The sequence below is a fragment of the Fulmarus glacialis genome, unplaced genomic scaffold, assembly GCF_000690835.1.
Source record: "Fulmarus glacialis isolate BGI_N327 unplaced genomic scaffold, ASM69083v1 scaffold38923, whole genome shotgun sequence".
Taxonomy (NCBI): domain Eukaryota; kingdom Metazoa; phylum Chordata; class Aves; order Procellariiformes; family Procellariidae; genus Fulmarus; species Fulmarus glacialis.
Window position 1 is genome coordinate 1 of NW_009204300.1, and position 17,537 is coordinate 17,537.

Sequence of the window (17,537 nt, forward strand, 5' to 3'; positions counted from 1 at the left end):
GGGGTCCCGTCTCCCCGCCGGCTGCAAGTCCTGTGCCCTTGGCCGCAGCTTTGGCCTCGCTTGTTGTTAGGAATAAGACTGTGGAAAAGCAGCGCAGAAGGGTCTCTTGGTAGGTGTGGGGATGCAGTTTTACAGGTCTGTCTCTTGAAATCTTTATTTTATTTTACTTTTTTTTCCCCCCAAATTACAAAAACGTAGGACTATCTGTCTGGTGACGTATGTGGTTTGGAAAGAGCCTTGTATTGCTTCAGAACTGCAGATAAATGATGTCCGCATCCTGGGTCAGGGTCATGCTTTCTTTTATAGGATATTAAAAATACTGACTTTGTTTTTGGTTTTGTTTTCCTGATAGCTGCTCTTATAACAGTATTAATGTTTTGGGTTTTTAATACCGAATCATGTAGTGGCAAGATGAAGTAATAAAGTTTGTTAAAACAAATTTAAGTTTATTATGAACTGTGTATTCTGTGAGGATTTGACCTAATTTGGAAAGCTTAGGGTTTTTTTTAAATTTAAAAAGTAAGGGAAAATGTCAGTTAGAAACCATCCAAACTTTCAGAGCACAACAATAGTTACAACTCTTGTAGCAGGAAAACTATTACTTTTAGGAATTGCTTTGATGAAAATGTTCTGCTGAGAGGTGCTGAAATAAATTTCCTTTTTTGAAAAGAGGATTAAACTTCTTTATCACTGCTTTCTTGCAGTTTAGGATGGCTTTTGCTCACTAGAAAAAAAATACTGTTTTCCTGTATTGCTCAAACTGCTGAGTTCCTATCTTAATTTTTGACTGCAGGAGGTGCTTGTCCTAAATTCTTAAGAAAAATGTTCTCTAGTCCTTTACCTTTGCCCCGCATGGGATTTAGATAACTACTATCTGGAAGCTTTCAAATATGTAAACTTGAACTTACGAATTACTTGTGGGCACATGTTTTACCTTTTTGGTTTGAATTCAGTATGACAATTTTTTGTTTGTTTGTTTTCTAGAAACATACCGCTTTTGCTACCTTTCCCAGTGAAAATGCAGCTGTGAAGGTTTGTATTGAGTTTGTTATTGAATGTTTTAGCAAAGCACTTTTCTGAACTGCCAGTTGTGCTCTAAAATGTTTTACATATCATATAGTACTCAGTGTTGGGGAAAAAAATGCAGAGCAATGTAATATGAGACTTCTGTTTCAGGAGGTGCTTGGAGGATTTGATAAAACGAACACTTCTGTAGAGTCGTAAGAAAGGTGGGTTGGAAGGGGCTTGTGGAAGTCATCTCATCCAACCTGTCACTTAAAGCATGGCAAACTTACATGAGTGAGACTGATCAGGGCCTTGTCTAGGGTGTGTGTGCATTTATATAGAAACTATAAACCAAATGTAATTTGTCTCCTGCATAATTGCATATTTGCCATAAAATTTAGACATAGTGATGTATACAATTCAAGACTGCCTTCAATGCCCAACTTTGATAAGAAAAAGAAAACTACTGTGTTAATGGGGGACATGGATGCCAAAAAGGTAATACGAATAACGCTTTTTAAAAATGAATCTGGTGAAAGGCTGTGTCCTGAATTTCCCTCTTATGCCCTGGTTTTTTTGGTGTTGCTTTTATTTTTTTTAGGCCATGCTGTAAAGTACTACTGAAAAAAGTTACAAAGATTATGTGAGGTGAACAGTGGTGAATTTAGGTTGCTTTGTGTCAGTTGTTAGCAGCCTATCAGGATCTTGCAGAATGCTGGAGCTTCTTAGTGTCACTGTTAAGAATCTTAATTTTAAAATTACCAGGTATTACTAGTGGACTTCAGCATGTTTGTAGTTCATGAGCAAGAGGTTGGTTACTTGAAATCACAGAGATTTACTAGGCTGTGTAATAAGTGTCATTGTTAAGGCTGCAGTCTTGCTACTGTGTTCAGATGACTTAAGTCTCTGCAGTGGTTCTAGCTGTGCAACCTCGTCTTTTTCCTTCCTGCCGGCAGGAAAGAGGCTGCTAAAAGCAGGGCTGTGAAGGCAGGAACGGTGCAGAACTACCTGTGTCTGTAGTGGCACAGACTTAGCTTAAAGCAGTTGGGACTGCATGCTATGGCTAGTTTACCAACCAAATTAAAAACAGTTATGCTTTGAAAGAATTCTAATGTTTTTCCTCTTCCCTTTCCTTCTTTTCTCTATTATAATTATTTGAAGGCTTTGTCAAGACTGCATCAACTGAAACTTTTAGGTCACACCTTAGTTGTTGAATTTGCGAAGGAGCAAGATAGTGTGCAGGTACTTAGCCAGCCTTCTGTCTCAGAGAAGTGTAAAAGGTATGTGCATAATAATTTAGTTTCTGTGTTTGTGGTCAAGGAAAGGAAGTTCCATATTCATGATACTTTCATAGTACTGTTAAGTCAAAGGATAAATTGTAACCATTTAAAAGTGTTAACAGGCAGGTTCAGATCTATAGGTAAGTGACTGCATTTCTCCCATTAGTATAGTTTCATTCAGCATCATCATGAAATAATTCCCATCCTTATTCCTATAATTGTTAATATCTTTAATCAGCAGATGGTCCTGTTTGTTCTCATTTACAGAGCAAGATTCCAGTCTGCGTAAGCTGACCTCTGTGTTGCACAGGTTCCCTGTGTTTAAAAAAGACTCTTCTACTTTTTTTTTTCCTGTCAGGATTATCATTTTCTTTTGCTGTTAAACAGTGCATGCAATACTTTCCTGATGTTTCTTTCTAATCTAATCAAGAGGCAGAATTGACACCTGCTATACAGCATAACTGTATAAGACTATACTATTATAGCCACCGGCTTCTAAGCTGGAGCTGATTTGCATGTATCTAGCTTGAAGCATGAGCAGAACAAACATAAAACTGTCCGAGTCTCTCTTCAAATAGTTAAAGAATATGTAATATTTAAAATTAAAAATAAAAAAAATCAATGAATCCTAATGCTAGCGTGACCAAGAACTGTGATAGTTTGGGTTTCAATTGTCTGTCAAGTACTTAATTAAAAAAATAAGTTGCATAGTTAGGCTTTCAAGTTTACCTGTGTAATATATGACTAAGTGATAGAAGCTATGTGATAGTTCTTAATTAAAATCAACTATAGAGGTTTTAAGTTATTTATTCCACTCTCTGAATATGAACAGGTCAATAACTTAATACCTTTGGTTTTATACAATCTCTAAACAGCGAGTAACATGAAATAATTTTAGCTTTTTTCCTGTGAGTAGATTTAAGTCAGAAGAGTTTGAGTATGGGGAGATGTACTTAAATCTGTATAAATATTTATTTTAGAAGTCTGATTACTATAATTATCCACATGTGTTAATTCTTAAGAATTAGTAATGGCTGTAGTAATGCCATTGATAAAAGATGTTAAAAATACTATACTAATCTATTTCTTATATTTTTTGATAAGTGAGATTAAACATATTTCATATATTATGTAAGGCACTTAAATTTTGCCCTGTTTTAATTAATGCTAAATTAATTTTCAGTTCAGAAGAACCAGTGAAAGAAGAAGAGAAGAAAGAACCAAGCTGTGTTAAAATAGAGAATGGAATTGCACCCAACCATGGGTTAGTGGTTTTTTGGATCTTAATTATTTTACTCTGTTATAGTTTATTTTGAAATAAGTGTTATGCACTTGTTTTGTTTCATAGTATGCTACTGTTCTACATGCATAGCTGTAGGAATTGTCATAAAGATGAAATTTTAGTTCTTCAAGTTTAGAACCCTCACAGTTGAGTGACAGGTGCTTTGAGCCGTGAAGTTGTGGATCGCATAATAGCCTTCTAGCACTATGCATTGCTTCCTCAGGAAGAGTTTGAGGACTGGGTAGGTTGTCCTAGTATTAACAGCAGAATACTGTTGACTTTTGTTTTTCCCAGAGGTTTCTTGTTCTTTTTTTCCCCCGTTTGCATTTTTGCATACATGAAGAATAAATTTATTTTAGGGCTAATAAATCCAGCACTTTGAGCATTGAGTTTATGATGTTTGTACAGCATACTATGCTGTGCTTTTGGTTTTGGACATGTTGATTTTTTCTGTGTGCTTTAGGCTTTCTGGATGTGTTGGTACTTTCATTGTGCCCAAGCCCAGTAAGTCTGTCATGCATTAGGGGACTGCTCCCTGATGTTAAAGACATAATATAAGCAGCTCAAAACTGTTTTAGGGGAAATAATAATATTTCAGTGATACTTCACATGTAATGAATAATTAAACCTCTAGCAATCATTAATTGTTATCAGTCATTATGTGGCAATGGTGCTAAGATGTCTTGTTTTTAATCTTTTTTCCTCAGCCTCACCTTTCCCATCAATTCTTGCCTCAAGTATTTGTATCCACCACCTTCAAGTACAATTCTAGCAAATATAGCAAATGCCTTGGCAAGCGTGCCCAAATTTTATGTCCAGGTAAGTAAAAACGGCAAAAAAAGGAAGTATAAAAATAAAAACATCTCCTTTTTTCCTCTTTTAATTATCCACAAAATAATTTTTGTCATAGTAAATATTAAGTTAGTTTTCCTGTGATAGTGTTAACCAATGTTAATTTTTTACTATGTTGAGATAGTAAGATTTCGTTGACCAGAAGTAACTTACTTCATTGACGCTGAAGACTTAACTGGATATGATCTTCCTAATTAGATGTGACTTGAGTACTTGGAATTTCATTCTGAGAAGGTGCTTTACTTTTTTTCATTAGCCTAATTAGGGTGTTGCTCATATTTACCATTAGTGTTGGATCTCAAGTGCAGGCTTTCATATTGTTTAATAACCAGTGTAGTTGTGTCTTCATTAAAACTATGCTGATTTACACCTGCCAGAAGTTATCGGCTATGATACCTAGCAAGGAACTATTTTCATTTATTTATTTATTTATTTAAAGGAAATCTTATTTATCTTGAATCATTTCAGGTACTTCATCTTATGAATAAAATGAATCTTCCTCCACCTTTTGGACCAATTACTGCTCGCCCTCCCATGGTAACTTTTTTAATATATGTTTTAAGTACTGTAAAACGGATTCACAATTTAAAATGTTAGCAAGATGGTAGGAGATCTAAGTTCAAACTTCTAAAAGTTGGAGAAATCTCTAGAGGATAGCAAATACTCGTGCATTTCATTGGATAAGATGTGCATGTTACTCTTCTAAAGAAATCTTTTTAACTATACTTAGAACAAAGAAATATACATCTATGACAGTAGCACTGGAATATTTCAAACTGTTGAGTATAAAAAAAAAAGGGAGGTTATAGCATCATATTACAGATACAGGAAATAAAGAATACCATTAGCCTGTTGCCTTACAAAGATGTGTTAAGTTCTTTGATCTGTGTGTTTCTTTAGAGTTCTGATTAGATTCAGATTGTTAATGAGATTATACATTGCTTTTGGATTTAACTTGCTCTGTCTCCAGGATGTTTTTTGAAAGAGGAAGGGTTGAGGGAAACTGGCAGAGGCTTAGGGGGAGCTGTTTCTGAAGGGGAATAGAAATACCAGCTCTGTGGTCTCAGTTCTCTGTTGCTGTGATAGAGTAGTTTGACTGCTAATGGAAGACAGAGCAAGCGAGGACTTGCATGAATAGTGATAGCTACAGTATTTGGATATAGTGAAGTTGTGCTCCACTACATTTTGTGTTTGCCCTAAGAGAACACCTGCTTCTAATAACAGGAGAGCTAGCTGGTAAAGAAAACCATGAAATAAATCTATCAAATAAATGAATTCACACTGATTTTATGGGAACAATTTTATTCATTGCCTGATATTGGGCCAGGTTAAGCACTGTGAATTTAATGGTTGTGCAAAAAAGAGTAGTAAGGTGAGAAGCCAGTCCTTGAAATTCCTAGAGCAGTTTCTAAAGGGCACAGAGTATTTCTAATGCCAGAAGACATCAGTGCCTCATGGAACTGATGGTACATAAAAGTAGCTATTAAGTGTAGTAAGATTGTTGAAAGTGGGGCTGGAGATGATTTTGTACATAGGGAATTTCTTATATATGGGTTTTGCAGTCTCAACAAAAAAACTGATTCCTTTTGTGAAATCCTCACTCCTTACAGAAATAGAAATGTAACTTTGATAGGTGGTGGAAGGTTCAGTGTAGAAACTGAGATGGCTTGGGGAGAGTATGTTTTGACCATATTCTTCTCAGGAAAGTCCTTAAAGCTGAGTGCAAAGTAAAAACCCAGGGTCATGGTTGCTGTTCTTTAACTCCTCAAATTAAAAGAATGAAAACATTCATTGTTACGCTTCAGAAAATAGCAAATTCTTTTTCTTGTGGAAAGTTTTAATTAGTAATACAGTTTAGCAAAATAAACATACTTTAAAAAAATGCTTCTTGTCATCTTCTGATTTTTTGCTTTGACTGTTTTTATTATGTAAAGGAAAACAAGATATGCAATTTTTTTCTTGAAATGTTTAGTTACTTTTTTTTTTTTACTTTTTCCCTATAATTAGTATGAAGAGTATTTACCAGTGCCTGTGCCACCTCCCCCAATCCCACCTCTGCCTCCTGAAGAGCCTCCTTTGCCTGAAGAGGAAGAAGAGCAACTATCTAGTGGAGATGAATCAGAATATGAAAGTGATAATGAGGAGGAAAAGGAGAGGTATGCATTTTACAGTCATTTGCAAGCTTTTGGGCTCTTTTAAAGTGGTGTGTTTACTTTTCTAGCTTCTAATTCAGCAAATGGTGGAATCTGTTAATGTTTGCAGTATATAGAGAATCTTTCCAGATGCTTAAGGAAGCTCCAGAGTGACTTAAAAACAGAAGGACAGTGTTGTTTTGAATCACAGTAAGAGAAAGAAAATGGCAAATGGTATGCAAGTTATCATTTGTTCCCATGTCCAAAAACAAAAACCCAACAAAACAAAAACTCAGAATGAAGAGGGAGTGCAGATATAAGGAAGCAATAATTAGTTTGTTTTCTGGATTCTTCATTTTTCCACATCTTTACTGAGTAAAGTACTCAGCCTGAATCATATGTGCATTCTGACTTGCAAAACGTTCTTTGTATGTCAGTGTGTATTGCTAGGAGTAATAATAATGGGAGGTTGTGTGTGCTGAGCATTCTCTTGCACTTTTGGGACTGAATTACATCATAGCTGTTTTTTTGATCTTTAAACTAACACTAAATGAAGCAATTTTCTTTAGTTGCTATTTAAACTGAAAAGTAAATCAGAAAGTCCCTATGCTATATTCAGAAAGAAAAATACTTGCATTTGGAAAAAGGGACTTCTGTGGAGTGGAAATAGTATTATAAAAGAGGGTTCAGCTTGGGGCTTCTTAGCATTTCTACAGCTTCAGTGTCCTAATTAGGTGCATGCTTGGGGAAGTAAGGGTCATCATTGAGCTCATTACGATTTTGGTCAGTCACTTAAGTGCACTGTGTATATCGATTTGCTATGTGTTATAGTTTATTAATGTAGTTTTGATCTTAAGGTAGCCAGATTTATAACCATATTCTGAAAAGTTGTATTTCAAGGGCTTTAAGGAAGGGAGGAGGGTTTTCAAAATGAGTATTTTCAAATCAACTGTAAACCACTTTGGTTCTTTTTTAAATTTTGTTTAAAATAGAATGACCAAGTTGATGGAATTAGCAACCCTTCAGCCTAAAAGACCAATAAACACAAAGAGGCGTGGTGTTAGAAAAAAGCAAAGAATTAAAGACTTATTGAATGTTCCTGTGTGTACTCCCCACAGGTTTGTATTATTTCTGTGGTTTTTGCACTTTTTCAGAAGATTATTCCTTTTACTAAATAACGTTCCCTGTATCGTGTTTGCTTTAGTGTTGCTGTTTTAAACCAAGCATTCTTCACTGGTATGTAAATTTGGTAGTGGAGTTGATCTTCCCTTATCTTCATGCTTGATTTTATTGCTCTAAAGGTCCAGATTTTTGTGTAATTTGAACTCAAGTCTACTCAACAACGTTAATCTGTAAAGCGTGCCTGGTTCAAGCTCTGTGTTTCTCTTGCTATCAAACTAATAAAAATCCCTTTTTCATAAAAAAGAAAAACAATTTCATATCACAGCCCTGACAGAAGCAATCTGGATTTATTGTTTGGGATACTTCTTAAAATAAAAATGTAAAGTAAAATTAAAAAAAAAGGATGATACTGGGAGAATAAAAACTGATTTGGTTTAAAATAAGTTTGGTTTTTGAAACTGCAGTACTATGGCACAGTAGACACCAGTGTAGCATTTCTGTGTAGTGATGATCAATTGTGAATGCATTTTTACTAATAACCTTCCTCCTCCTCCAAGTGATTTGCTACATTTTTTGAAAATTTCGTATGTTTTATACATTATGTGAGAGCATCAGCAAGGCTAGTTATTTTTTGTATTTAAGTTACTGGTAAAGTTTTTCATAAGTGCCTGTCCATACTATAATATGGCATGTAATTCTTGTTTTTGCTCTCACTGCCAGCCAAACCTACTGTATTTGCAGTGTTTTAATCAATTTGAACTGTATTGGGTGAAATTTATGAAATGGAGAACTCATGTATTTGTGGTAAACAGCAGCATAAAATCTATCTGGAAGAAATCTTGTATTTGACTATGCATTCATAAGTGTCTAAATCTTTAATTAACATGTTGTTGTTTTAAACAGTAATCTGCATCCTACGCTGTCACCTTCAGATGTCTTTGAGCAGCCACAGCATGTAGGTCATAAAAAAATTGAGTTCCATATTACTACTGACATCCCAGCTGTTCTTCAGATAAACTCGGAAAAAGAAGAAAAAAATGGTAAGAGACTTCATACTTCTAATGTTTTTAATACTAAATTCATGCGGTTTCAGTGTGTAGAAGGCTGCTGAAATTTAGGCCAGGGAATTCTTTTCTTTTGTTGGAGCTTTCATAAATAGTATACAACAGGGTTTGCTTAAGAACGCCAACTTGCGTCTTGTTTGCATTTGCTGTTTTTCCCATGTTAAAGCACAGAACTACGTGCTTTGGTACAGTAAAGGATCTAGAGGATTTTAAAGGTCTCTTTCTTTCCTATGTGATCTGTGGGTTTATGGTGAATTGCACTCTCTTTTCAATGTTAAGGTATTTCTAGCAAATGTTACAAATGCATTCTCAATATTATATAGTGTAATTGAATATATCAGGCTAATTTCAGATTTTCCTTCTCCAGCTCTTAGAGAGCAGCATTCAGGTGATTGCCATCTCCTTCTCTGTGATGCACTGATTATCTGCTATAAAAATGCTGGGTGATAATAGCAATGAGGTGTGATGGTTTCTATAGGGTTATGGTCAGTCTGTGTTTCTTGGTACTTTACAGCAATATACAGTTTCTTTGAATGGAAATTAGATAAACCGTTGAAATGGATACAGGCTTGAACAGCAAGGCTAGTTTTACCTTAACTGGCATGTGCCATGGCTTTTATTTGTAGTACGGTTGATTTTATAGGACCATATAGAGCAGGTGTGTTTGTCAATCCAGGGATTAAGACACGTTTCTTTAAGGATGTGTTCAAATTGCTTTACAAAGTCTACTATATTAAAATGTTACTGAAAGTACACTTTTTTGCTTGCTATTGATCCTCTTGTGAATAAACATACAAACCACTTACATAATGTGTTGAAATTTCAGACCTTTATGCAACCACAGAAGAAATCAATAATACAGGCTTTGGAAGGATTTTCCCAGCTCCCAGCTCAAATGATAAAATGGAAACTGAAGAGGAGGATGATGAAATACCATCAGAATTTATTTCTAGAAGGGAACTAGAAAAAAACAGACTTTCTAGAGAAGGTATAACTGCGAGGAACAAATTATCTAATAATAGCTCTTTGATTTGTTGCAACAAATAGTTTAAATAAGTATTTCCTTTAATTGATCATATATTAAATTTAGTTATTTTATACTGAGCAAAAATACAAAGTAAGTGAGCTAAAACATTGTCTGTTTTTCTGTCTTCTTCAAGAAATGGAAAAATTTTCTGTTTTCAAAAACTATGAGCCAGGTGATCCAAATTGCAGGATATATGTGAAGAATTTAGCTAAACAAGTTCAAGAAAAGGTAGGTAAACAAGCAAATTAAATATTTATCAAAAGGGCTTTTTATAAGCTTTCCTCTTACACCTACTCTTTAATTTCAGGATCTCAAGTTCATTTTTGGAAGATACATTGACTTCCAGTCAGAAGTGGAACGAAATATGTAAGTTAATTTGGTACTTGGTTAAAATTAAGCCTTTTATGTTAACTTCTATAATACTGGTGAAAACTGTGATTTAAAAACTAGTCATCTTTACTTTTTTCTTTATGCTCCTGCATAAAGAAAAAATGCATTTCATCTGAAAATCTTCATTTATCACAAGTACAGAAATAGAATTATTTTTTGAACAGTATCTGAAGACCCTACTATTTTCCCCTTATATTTTCGTTACCAAATTTACTGTTTATTGGCTGAGCGACACAGAACGAGCGGTGTAGATGATTGTGTGTATCTGATCATTTTGCGTATGTCATGTTTACTACAGTTGCACACCAATTTGCCATCCTGCAGTCTAATGTCACTTTTTACTAAATGGTTCCCCCAGGCAAAATGGTCTCCAATGACATAATTCCTGCTTGTAGGCTCTGCTCCCGTTACTGCTATTTCTCCGACTTGAAGCATGAGAATTATATTTGTACTGTGAAATATGAAAGTGTGGTTAAACATGAGTAATTCCCAACTCTCAATTTTGCCTCTAGGTTTGATATACGTTTGATGAAAGAAGGCCGTATGAAGGGACAGGCTTTCATTGGACTTCCTAATGAAAAAGCAGCTGCTAAAGCTTTAAAAGAAGCAAATGGATATGTCTTATTTGAAAAACCCATGGTGGTTGTATCTTTTTCTTCAAACATTTGTTATATTCTTTGTAATCTGTCCGTCAATATCTAGTTTTGCTGTCATAGTGTTCTACTTAGAAATTTATGGAAAGAGGAAATACCTTAAGAAAACCAGGCAGCATAGGCATAGTGTAATATTGTTAATTTTATGATAACAGAAAAATATATAGAGGCACCTCTTCTGAAATAGGAAAGTAAATGTGCTTAATTTCAGACAATAAAATTGTCTTCTCTGGTCTTAGCTCTTTGATCCTGCAAACATAGTACAAAAGATAATTTAGCTTGTATGACCATTGTATTTAAATTAAGTAGGCTTTTTGATTTGGTTAAGCCTGTGTTTACAGAATTAAGAACATAAAGAAATGTTACTTTCAGGGTCAGTGATCTCTATTTAGACTGCTTCCCCAACTGGAACTGTCAGGGTTTTTTTTGGGCCTGTGTAACATACTGGGATTTCTAGACTTTTTGATTGCATTGCCCTGTTTTTTGTCTATAAGACCTTTCTTATTTTTCACTTAAATCTTGCATAGTTTATTTCCTTTTCTTTGTACTCTTGTTCATCCCAACCTCTGTTCCTTTCAGCTTTTTTCCTCCCAAATACCTACTGAGACATCAAAGTTATGGAATTAATGTGCTGGGATGGAGGATTGTAAATATCAAGCATTTATCTTGCTGTAGTTACTCTGTTTGCACCTAATCCATTCCCGGTTAGTCCACCTTATTTACTTAGTATTGTAAATTCTTGGACAGGCTCTCTTAAAATTTTTTTGTATTGCAGATCAGTGAGGTCCTAATCTTTGACTAATAGACACTATTGTTATGATATTTAATACTGTAGTAGAATTGATTCACAGATTAAGGCCACTTTTTAAACTATCTTTTGCTGAAATAATACTTCTTTTTTCCTTCTTGATTGGCTTCCATTTATCATTGACACTTGTAGTCCTTAACAGAATGTCAGCAATTTGCTCGTTCAGCTAGACCAAAACAGGATGCCAATGAAGGGAAGAGAAAAAAATAGAACACTGCACAAGGTATGGATTCTCTGCCTGAAAATGAAAATAAAGAAATAAGCTGGGGTTTTTTGTTCTTTTTTTTTGTTGGGGTTTTTTTGTTTGGTTTTATTTATTATGTTTTTAATGGCTTTGTCAGGAATAGTGATGGTGGAGGGGAAATGTTTCATACAATTTTCTTTTCTTAAATGTGCACTTATATCAGAAAACCAGAATGCAAGGTATATAGTTGGTGTAAGTTTAAAATGTTGCTTCTTCCTCTGTTTAGAAATTCAGAAACTGCCGTTTCCCTAATCCTGATATCCTAGTGTAGTTGTCAGTTTCTCTAATCCTTAATCTGGGGAGCTAAGGAGAATAATTCTGTGGAATCGGACCACTTGCTTTTTAGTAATCTTCTGGGGTTTTGGCTTTGAAGAGAGTTGCCTCTTTTCTCCTTCCCTTCCATCCCCGCCATTGTAAAGTGATCCTGAAGAACTGTTTCCAGCAATAAACTCACTTCTGCTAGGTCTGTAAAGGACCTTTGGCTTTGCTAACTTTGGAGAATGAGATTAGTGCTGTTGCAGCATCCTTTAAACTTGTCTAATTTAGGATATTGTGTCAGGAAGTGCTACTTAATGTTGCATTGATTGAGGCTTCCTTTGTTGAGGAATGCACAACATTTTTAGCATTATTGTCTAAACTTGATGGGGAAGTAACTTTTAGCAGAAAGTAATCAGTATTTAACTTTATTTCCTATCATATAGCTTTACTTCACTACTGCTTACTCTTAAGTATTTGCTTTATATGAGAGTAACTCAAGCAAAATCAGCTCTAATTTAACTGTGAGGGGTTTCATGGCCTAAAAACATCTGAGTAGTGAACTGTCTCAAATTAGCATGTGAAGTAACTGGTGCAAGAATTAGAAACACTTATTTCTCAATCTGCACCCTCCAATAGATCAGCTAGCTCAAATATAAAGGGCATTTAACTTAATTACAGATTACGGTTGGACATCACTCTGATTACGCCTCTATCCAAGACCAAATGAACTCAGTGCTTCTGAAACATTCTACTTAATCCATGATGTGTTTTTAATCTGGATGTTTTGATCATTGTTACTTTGGAAAAAACTGCGAAGTTTGAAATAAAGGTTGTGAACAGCTGTTTTTGATTTTTAAAAATTGGTTGAGACCCTGTAGTATGGTTATCGTGAGGGTAGTATTTCTATTTATAACAGTTACTTCAATTTTAGGTTTTTTCTTCTGTCAGTTGTCTAAGGATTTTTTCATTAGATTATATTTGAGCTTGTTTCGCTCATTTCTGAGATGCTATTTGGTCTTACCAGTTCCTATTTTACTGATTTGTGGTTTGCAAAATCTGTATTTTATTTTATCAAATTAAAGATCACTTTTTTACAGGCATTCTTCTGTATTGGTCATTGAAAAGAGACAAATGAGCTTTGGCTAAAGTATTCTATTAGGAACAAGGGTTTATGGGAATGTTTCAGTCTTGTTTCTTACTCCTTCCTTGTTAGAAAAAAACTTACATTTGGATTATTTTGTCCAGTGTCTAATAAGAAGAAAATTACTAAGGTTTCTTTAAACGCAAAAAAGAAACTTGAAGTATTTTAGCTATTGGAAAGCCTTATAAATGAAGTTTGAACACTTTTATTCTTTTAGGAATTCCATGTCTTTCCAACTAATTTTGTACGTTCAATCTGATTCTGACTTCACTAAACGTGCTAAATAATACTTGAATTACGTAAAGAAAATAATGAGGTGCTTATTTGGTTATTAATCATGTTGATGGTCAACTTGGAAGCTTTTTTTAGAGTGAGCAAACACTTACGCAAGACTTATTTGTGCACCTGAAAGTCTTACATGAGTTTCCTTGGTGTCATTGGTTTAATGTATCATGGGCAGAACTTCCTTACCTTGACCATTTATATGTAAAGGTCACAGAATGTGCCATGGACTAATACAGATTTCTAGGGATCCATGAGGTTTAATTAAAAATATTTTTCATTTCCCAACTAATGATGAAACTGAACCCTATTTCTGCATGACTGTGTTTTCCTGTTCCTGCTGGAATATTCTGATGGATGCTGATTTATGATGCAAAATTCCATGATAGAAATCTGAGTCTATAAGGAAGAACAGTGTCAGAATCTCATTTGAAACATAAATATGCATTTAAACAAGTTTATGCAAACATTTGAGGGACTTCAAATTTGATCTGTATCCTGCGTCTCAATGTTGTTGTTCGTTTTTTGGCGTTTTTTAACAACTAAATTGACATAAATTAAACTTTTGATTATTTTTAAACAGGAAGAAGCTGTTTTAAATTCATGAATGTTATTGCAAATATTTTTATTATTTTTTAGTATTTTCTCTACAAAGGTTTTATCCTTTGTAGAGAAAATAATACATACGGTTTATAAAAATACTATGTAACTCCTTGCTGACTGAAATGTCTTTTTCTTGATGGACTGGCAAAAAATTTCAGTTAGTACTTGGGGTGACTATTTTTTCTGTAGCTAAAATACAGCTTTTTGGGAGAAAATTTATGTAGAAGAAACTGATGTTGAGAGGTCTCCAGCTTCTTCATAGGGAAGAAGTGACTTGAAAGCCTGCATTGAATGGAAACATGATTGGGTTTTGGACCTGATGGAAAAAGTGAGTCTGTAAAATGGCAAAGACTTGAAGGAGAATTAATGAGACAGAAAAATCTGGTGTGGTCCTAGTAGTTCAAGTTATCAAAAAATGTATTTACTTTTGAATATGGAGTTTAGTGTTGGTGGACTCATCAGCCCTTATTAAATCTCATCAGGGGTCAAAACTGTGTTTTATCGAAGAGGCATATTTGCTTTTGATAGGTAGCATAAAGTTATGTGTATGCAATACTGAGAATCAAGTAAAATTAAACCACATTCTGCTGTTCTTCTTTAGAAACATTCCTGCGTAAATACTGCAGTAATACTGTCATGCAGAGTGTATCCTTTCTTGTTGTATCCTTTTTTTGTGCAATGTTTCCTGCAGCACTCGACTACATCTAAGTTTTCATATAGAGTAGGTGTGGGGAGGAGTTTACGTGTCTTAGAGCTTGAACTAATCTGGTAATTTTACAAGCAAAGGGCACTTTTTCGGGGGGGGTTGGGGGGGGGGGGGGGGGAATCAATGAGTTGTCTGTGTTGAGTGAATAGACACAATGCAGGTTACTAGTCTTAAAAGGTAGCCTCCACCTTCTTCCTCAAAGGTCATATAATTTGCTAATTTGCGGTCCAATTCCTTAGCTTGCATGAGCTAGAAGTGTTCCACTGATGTGCGTGGAGCTGTGCTGAGCTCGCACTGAGGAATTCTTCTTGTTTTTCTTTAAATAAATATTATAATAATAATACTACATTAGTTAGGATATGTTGCAATTCTTAATAATATTAAAGGGTTGACCAGTATTTTAGATCATTTGATGATTACTGTTGTCCTGGTATACAAGATACAATCTGTAGTTGACTTAGTTTGTACATTCCTTACTTTTTCTTTTTTGAGCAGAGAAGAAAATCTAACGGTATCTCGCAATGAAGTATTTGGAATTGAACCATTAATCAACTATTAATCACTGCTACCTTTTTGCTGGGTTTTGGGTTTTTTTTAGATCGTTCTCTGCACTGAGGTAGTGTTGTTGCCAGTGACTTATATTTTTCTTGTGGTTTTCATATTACATTATTGTTTAACTTACTGTAATATAAAATTAATACAGCCTGTATCTATTAAGTCAGATTTTTTTCAGACATTCAGCACTTTTCTAAATACTAAGCATCTTTCAATTTAGTTGTCAAAAGAAAGCATAACACTAGTATTTTCTGATCATTCTTACTTTTAACATGCCTTTGTGATGTTCCAGGTCCCTTTTGTGTTCCATCTCTTTCAAGTATTATCAAGCTGGGGGAAGAAGCGATGTAATCATCGGGACTCTTGAACTGTGCGTAGTAGCATTTCTAAAGTATTTAAGGCAGAGTATAAATTTTCTCATCTTAAAGATTCCAGATATCTTTAAACTGTCACAAGATTTAACTGATAAATGTATGTTAGTTTGCTTGTGAAATCTCTAATAAATTATTCCTTTCTCTTCATTTTGACTTTTGTTTTGTTGTGGGGTTTGGGAGTGGGAACGGGGAGGAAGACTATTTTTTTGGAAAAGGTGAACTGTTCAGTTGTAATTGTGCAGCATGTTCTAGATGATTCAGAGTATATATTCATATGCACCTCCTTGAGTGTGATGTTTAGCTGTTAGGGTTTCAGGGTAAAAAGGTAAGAACATCTAAGGATAATCTCATTTTAGTGTAAATCTCTTTCCTCCCTTGGAGACTAAGCAGGAGGACTAGTGCACTGGCATGAATTTGTACTGTGAAATTAGGCACTGTTTTTTCCTCAGTAATTAACTTTCATCCACATCTTGAAAAATATCACTAATGAGACTAAAATCATTAAAACAAGACCAGCAGTTAAAACACTGTAAAACCAGTGTAGGTGTGGTCCTTGCGCTGTTGAACTGCGTTAATAAAAATCAATGCTGTGGAGGTCACATACTAAGATTTATTACATACTAGGAAGATTAGCATAACTTCCTAAAACCACGTGGGAAACATTGCAATGACATTTAATTGGCAAGAGAGTCCAATGGATTTAAGGAGAAAATTATTCCATAAAATATTAATTCATTGTTGATGGTGTGGTAACAGGCTGGTGTAAAGACTTTTGTCATCATTCCAGCTGCAGACAGCCTAAATCACTAGTATTGACTGCTGGACCAAAATAAGTGTATCTTTGCTGTTTTTTCAATATGAACTGGCTTAGCAGATTACTTTAAAATGCTTTTACTGACATTCTTCTTAGCTTATGTGCTGCGTTCCCATGTGGACTGTGTAGTTGTTTGTTAGTTTATCTTACCTGTATTTGGAGTAGTAGGCCAGGAAAAATACGCTGAGAAAGGAAGTTTTATGAGAACTTCTGAAGGGTTTATGATGCTTAGAAGAGAGAAAAAAGTGGCTTAAAAAACAAGGTCAGAAGGCAAAGCTTTCGTTCCCTTAAATCAACTGGTTTTTTGTAAACCCATTTCTACTGGTTGGTTTTTGTTGTGGTTTTTTTTGTTTGTTTTTTTGTTTGTTTGTTTGGGGTGGTTTTGGTGGTTTGTTTTTGTTTGGTTTTTTTTTTTTTTTCTCCCTCAGAAGGTTTGTTCTATTTGATCTGATATTTCAGGTCAAATGACCTCTATTTTTTTTAACAAGTCATTAGGTCCGGCTTCCGAGATTGCGCATAGGCAGTGAATGCGGGCTTATTTCACAATTTTTCTTTATTAGCTAATGACATATAGACACAGCAACATTTCTTATTTAATTAAACTTTTGAATATACTCATATGACTATAATTTTCAAGGTGAGGCTGACTCAGATAATCTGTCAATCATGAATTTTACTGTAGTGCTCTTGTATAAATTGACTCCTTGATATAGCAAAGATCATGTGATAGCAGAAGCTAAATTAGGTTTATTTTCTCTATATAAATATGAGTTGTGTGCCTTGTCAGAATTTTCTTTGAAAGCCAAATTCAGAAGGTTATTCTAATAATCTTTTAATTCTAAAGAGATGGATTTTTAAAAAGCATGCACGCTTCTCTAGTGTCCTTAGTGTGAGTTTGATATATATGGCTCATCTTCAGTTCGTCTTTTGAGTGCTTTTTCCTCA

The 17,537-nt window shown here is 34.6% G+C and overlaps 1 protein-coding gene across 1 annotated transcript; it reads left to right on the forward strand.

Annotated features, from left to right (window-relative positions):
• Positions 1–984: 984 nt before the first annotated feature.
• On the forward strand, positions 985–14,865 carry RNPC3 (RNA-binding region (RNP1, RRM) containing 3; the record flags this gene model as incomplete). The annotated part of the gene is made up of 14 exons (XM_009574939.1): positions 985–1,032; positions 2,167–2,285; positions 3,469–3,549; positions 4,275–4,386; positions 4,888–4,956; positions 6,427–6,575; positions 7,544–7,669; positions 8,577–8,713; positions 9,564–9,725; positions 9,898–9,992; positions 10,072–10,130; positions 10,667–10,799; positions 11,766–11,838; positions 14,745–14,865. Coding segments are annotated over 13 exons (1,350 nt in total), but the record flags the coding sequence as incomplete, so codon positions are not given.
• Between the last annotated feature and the right edge of the window lie 2,672 nt (positions 14,866–17,537).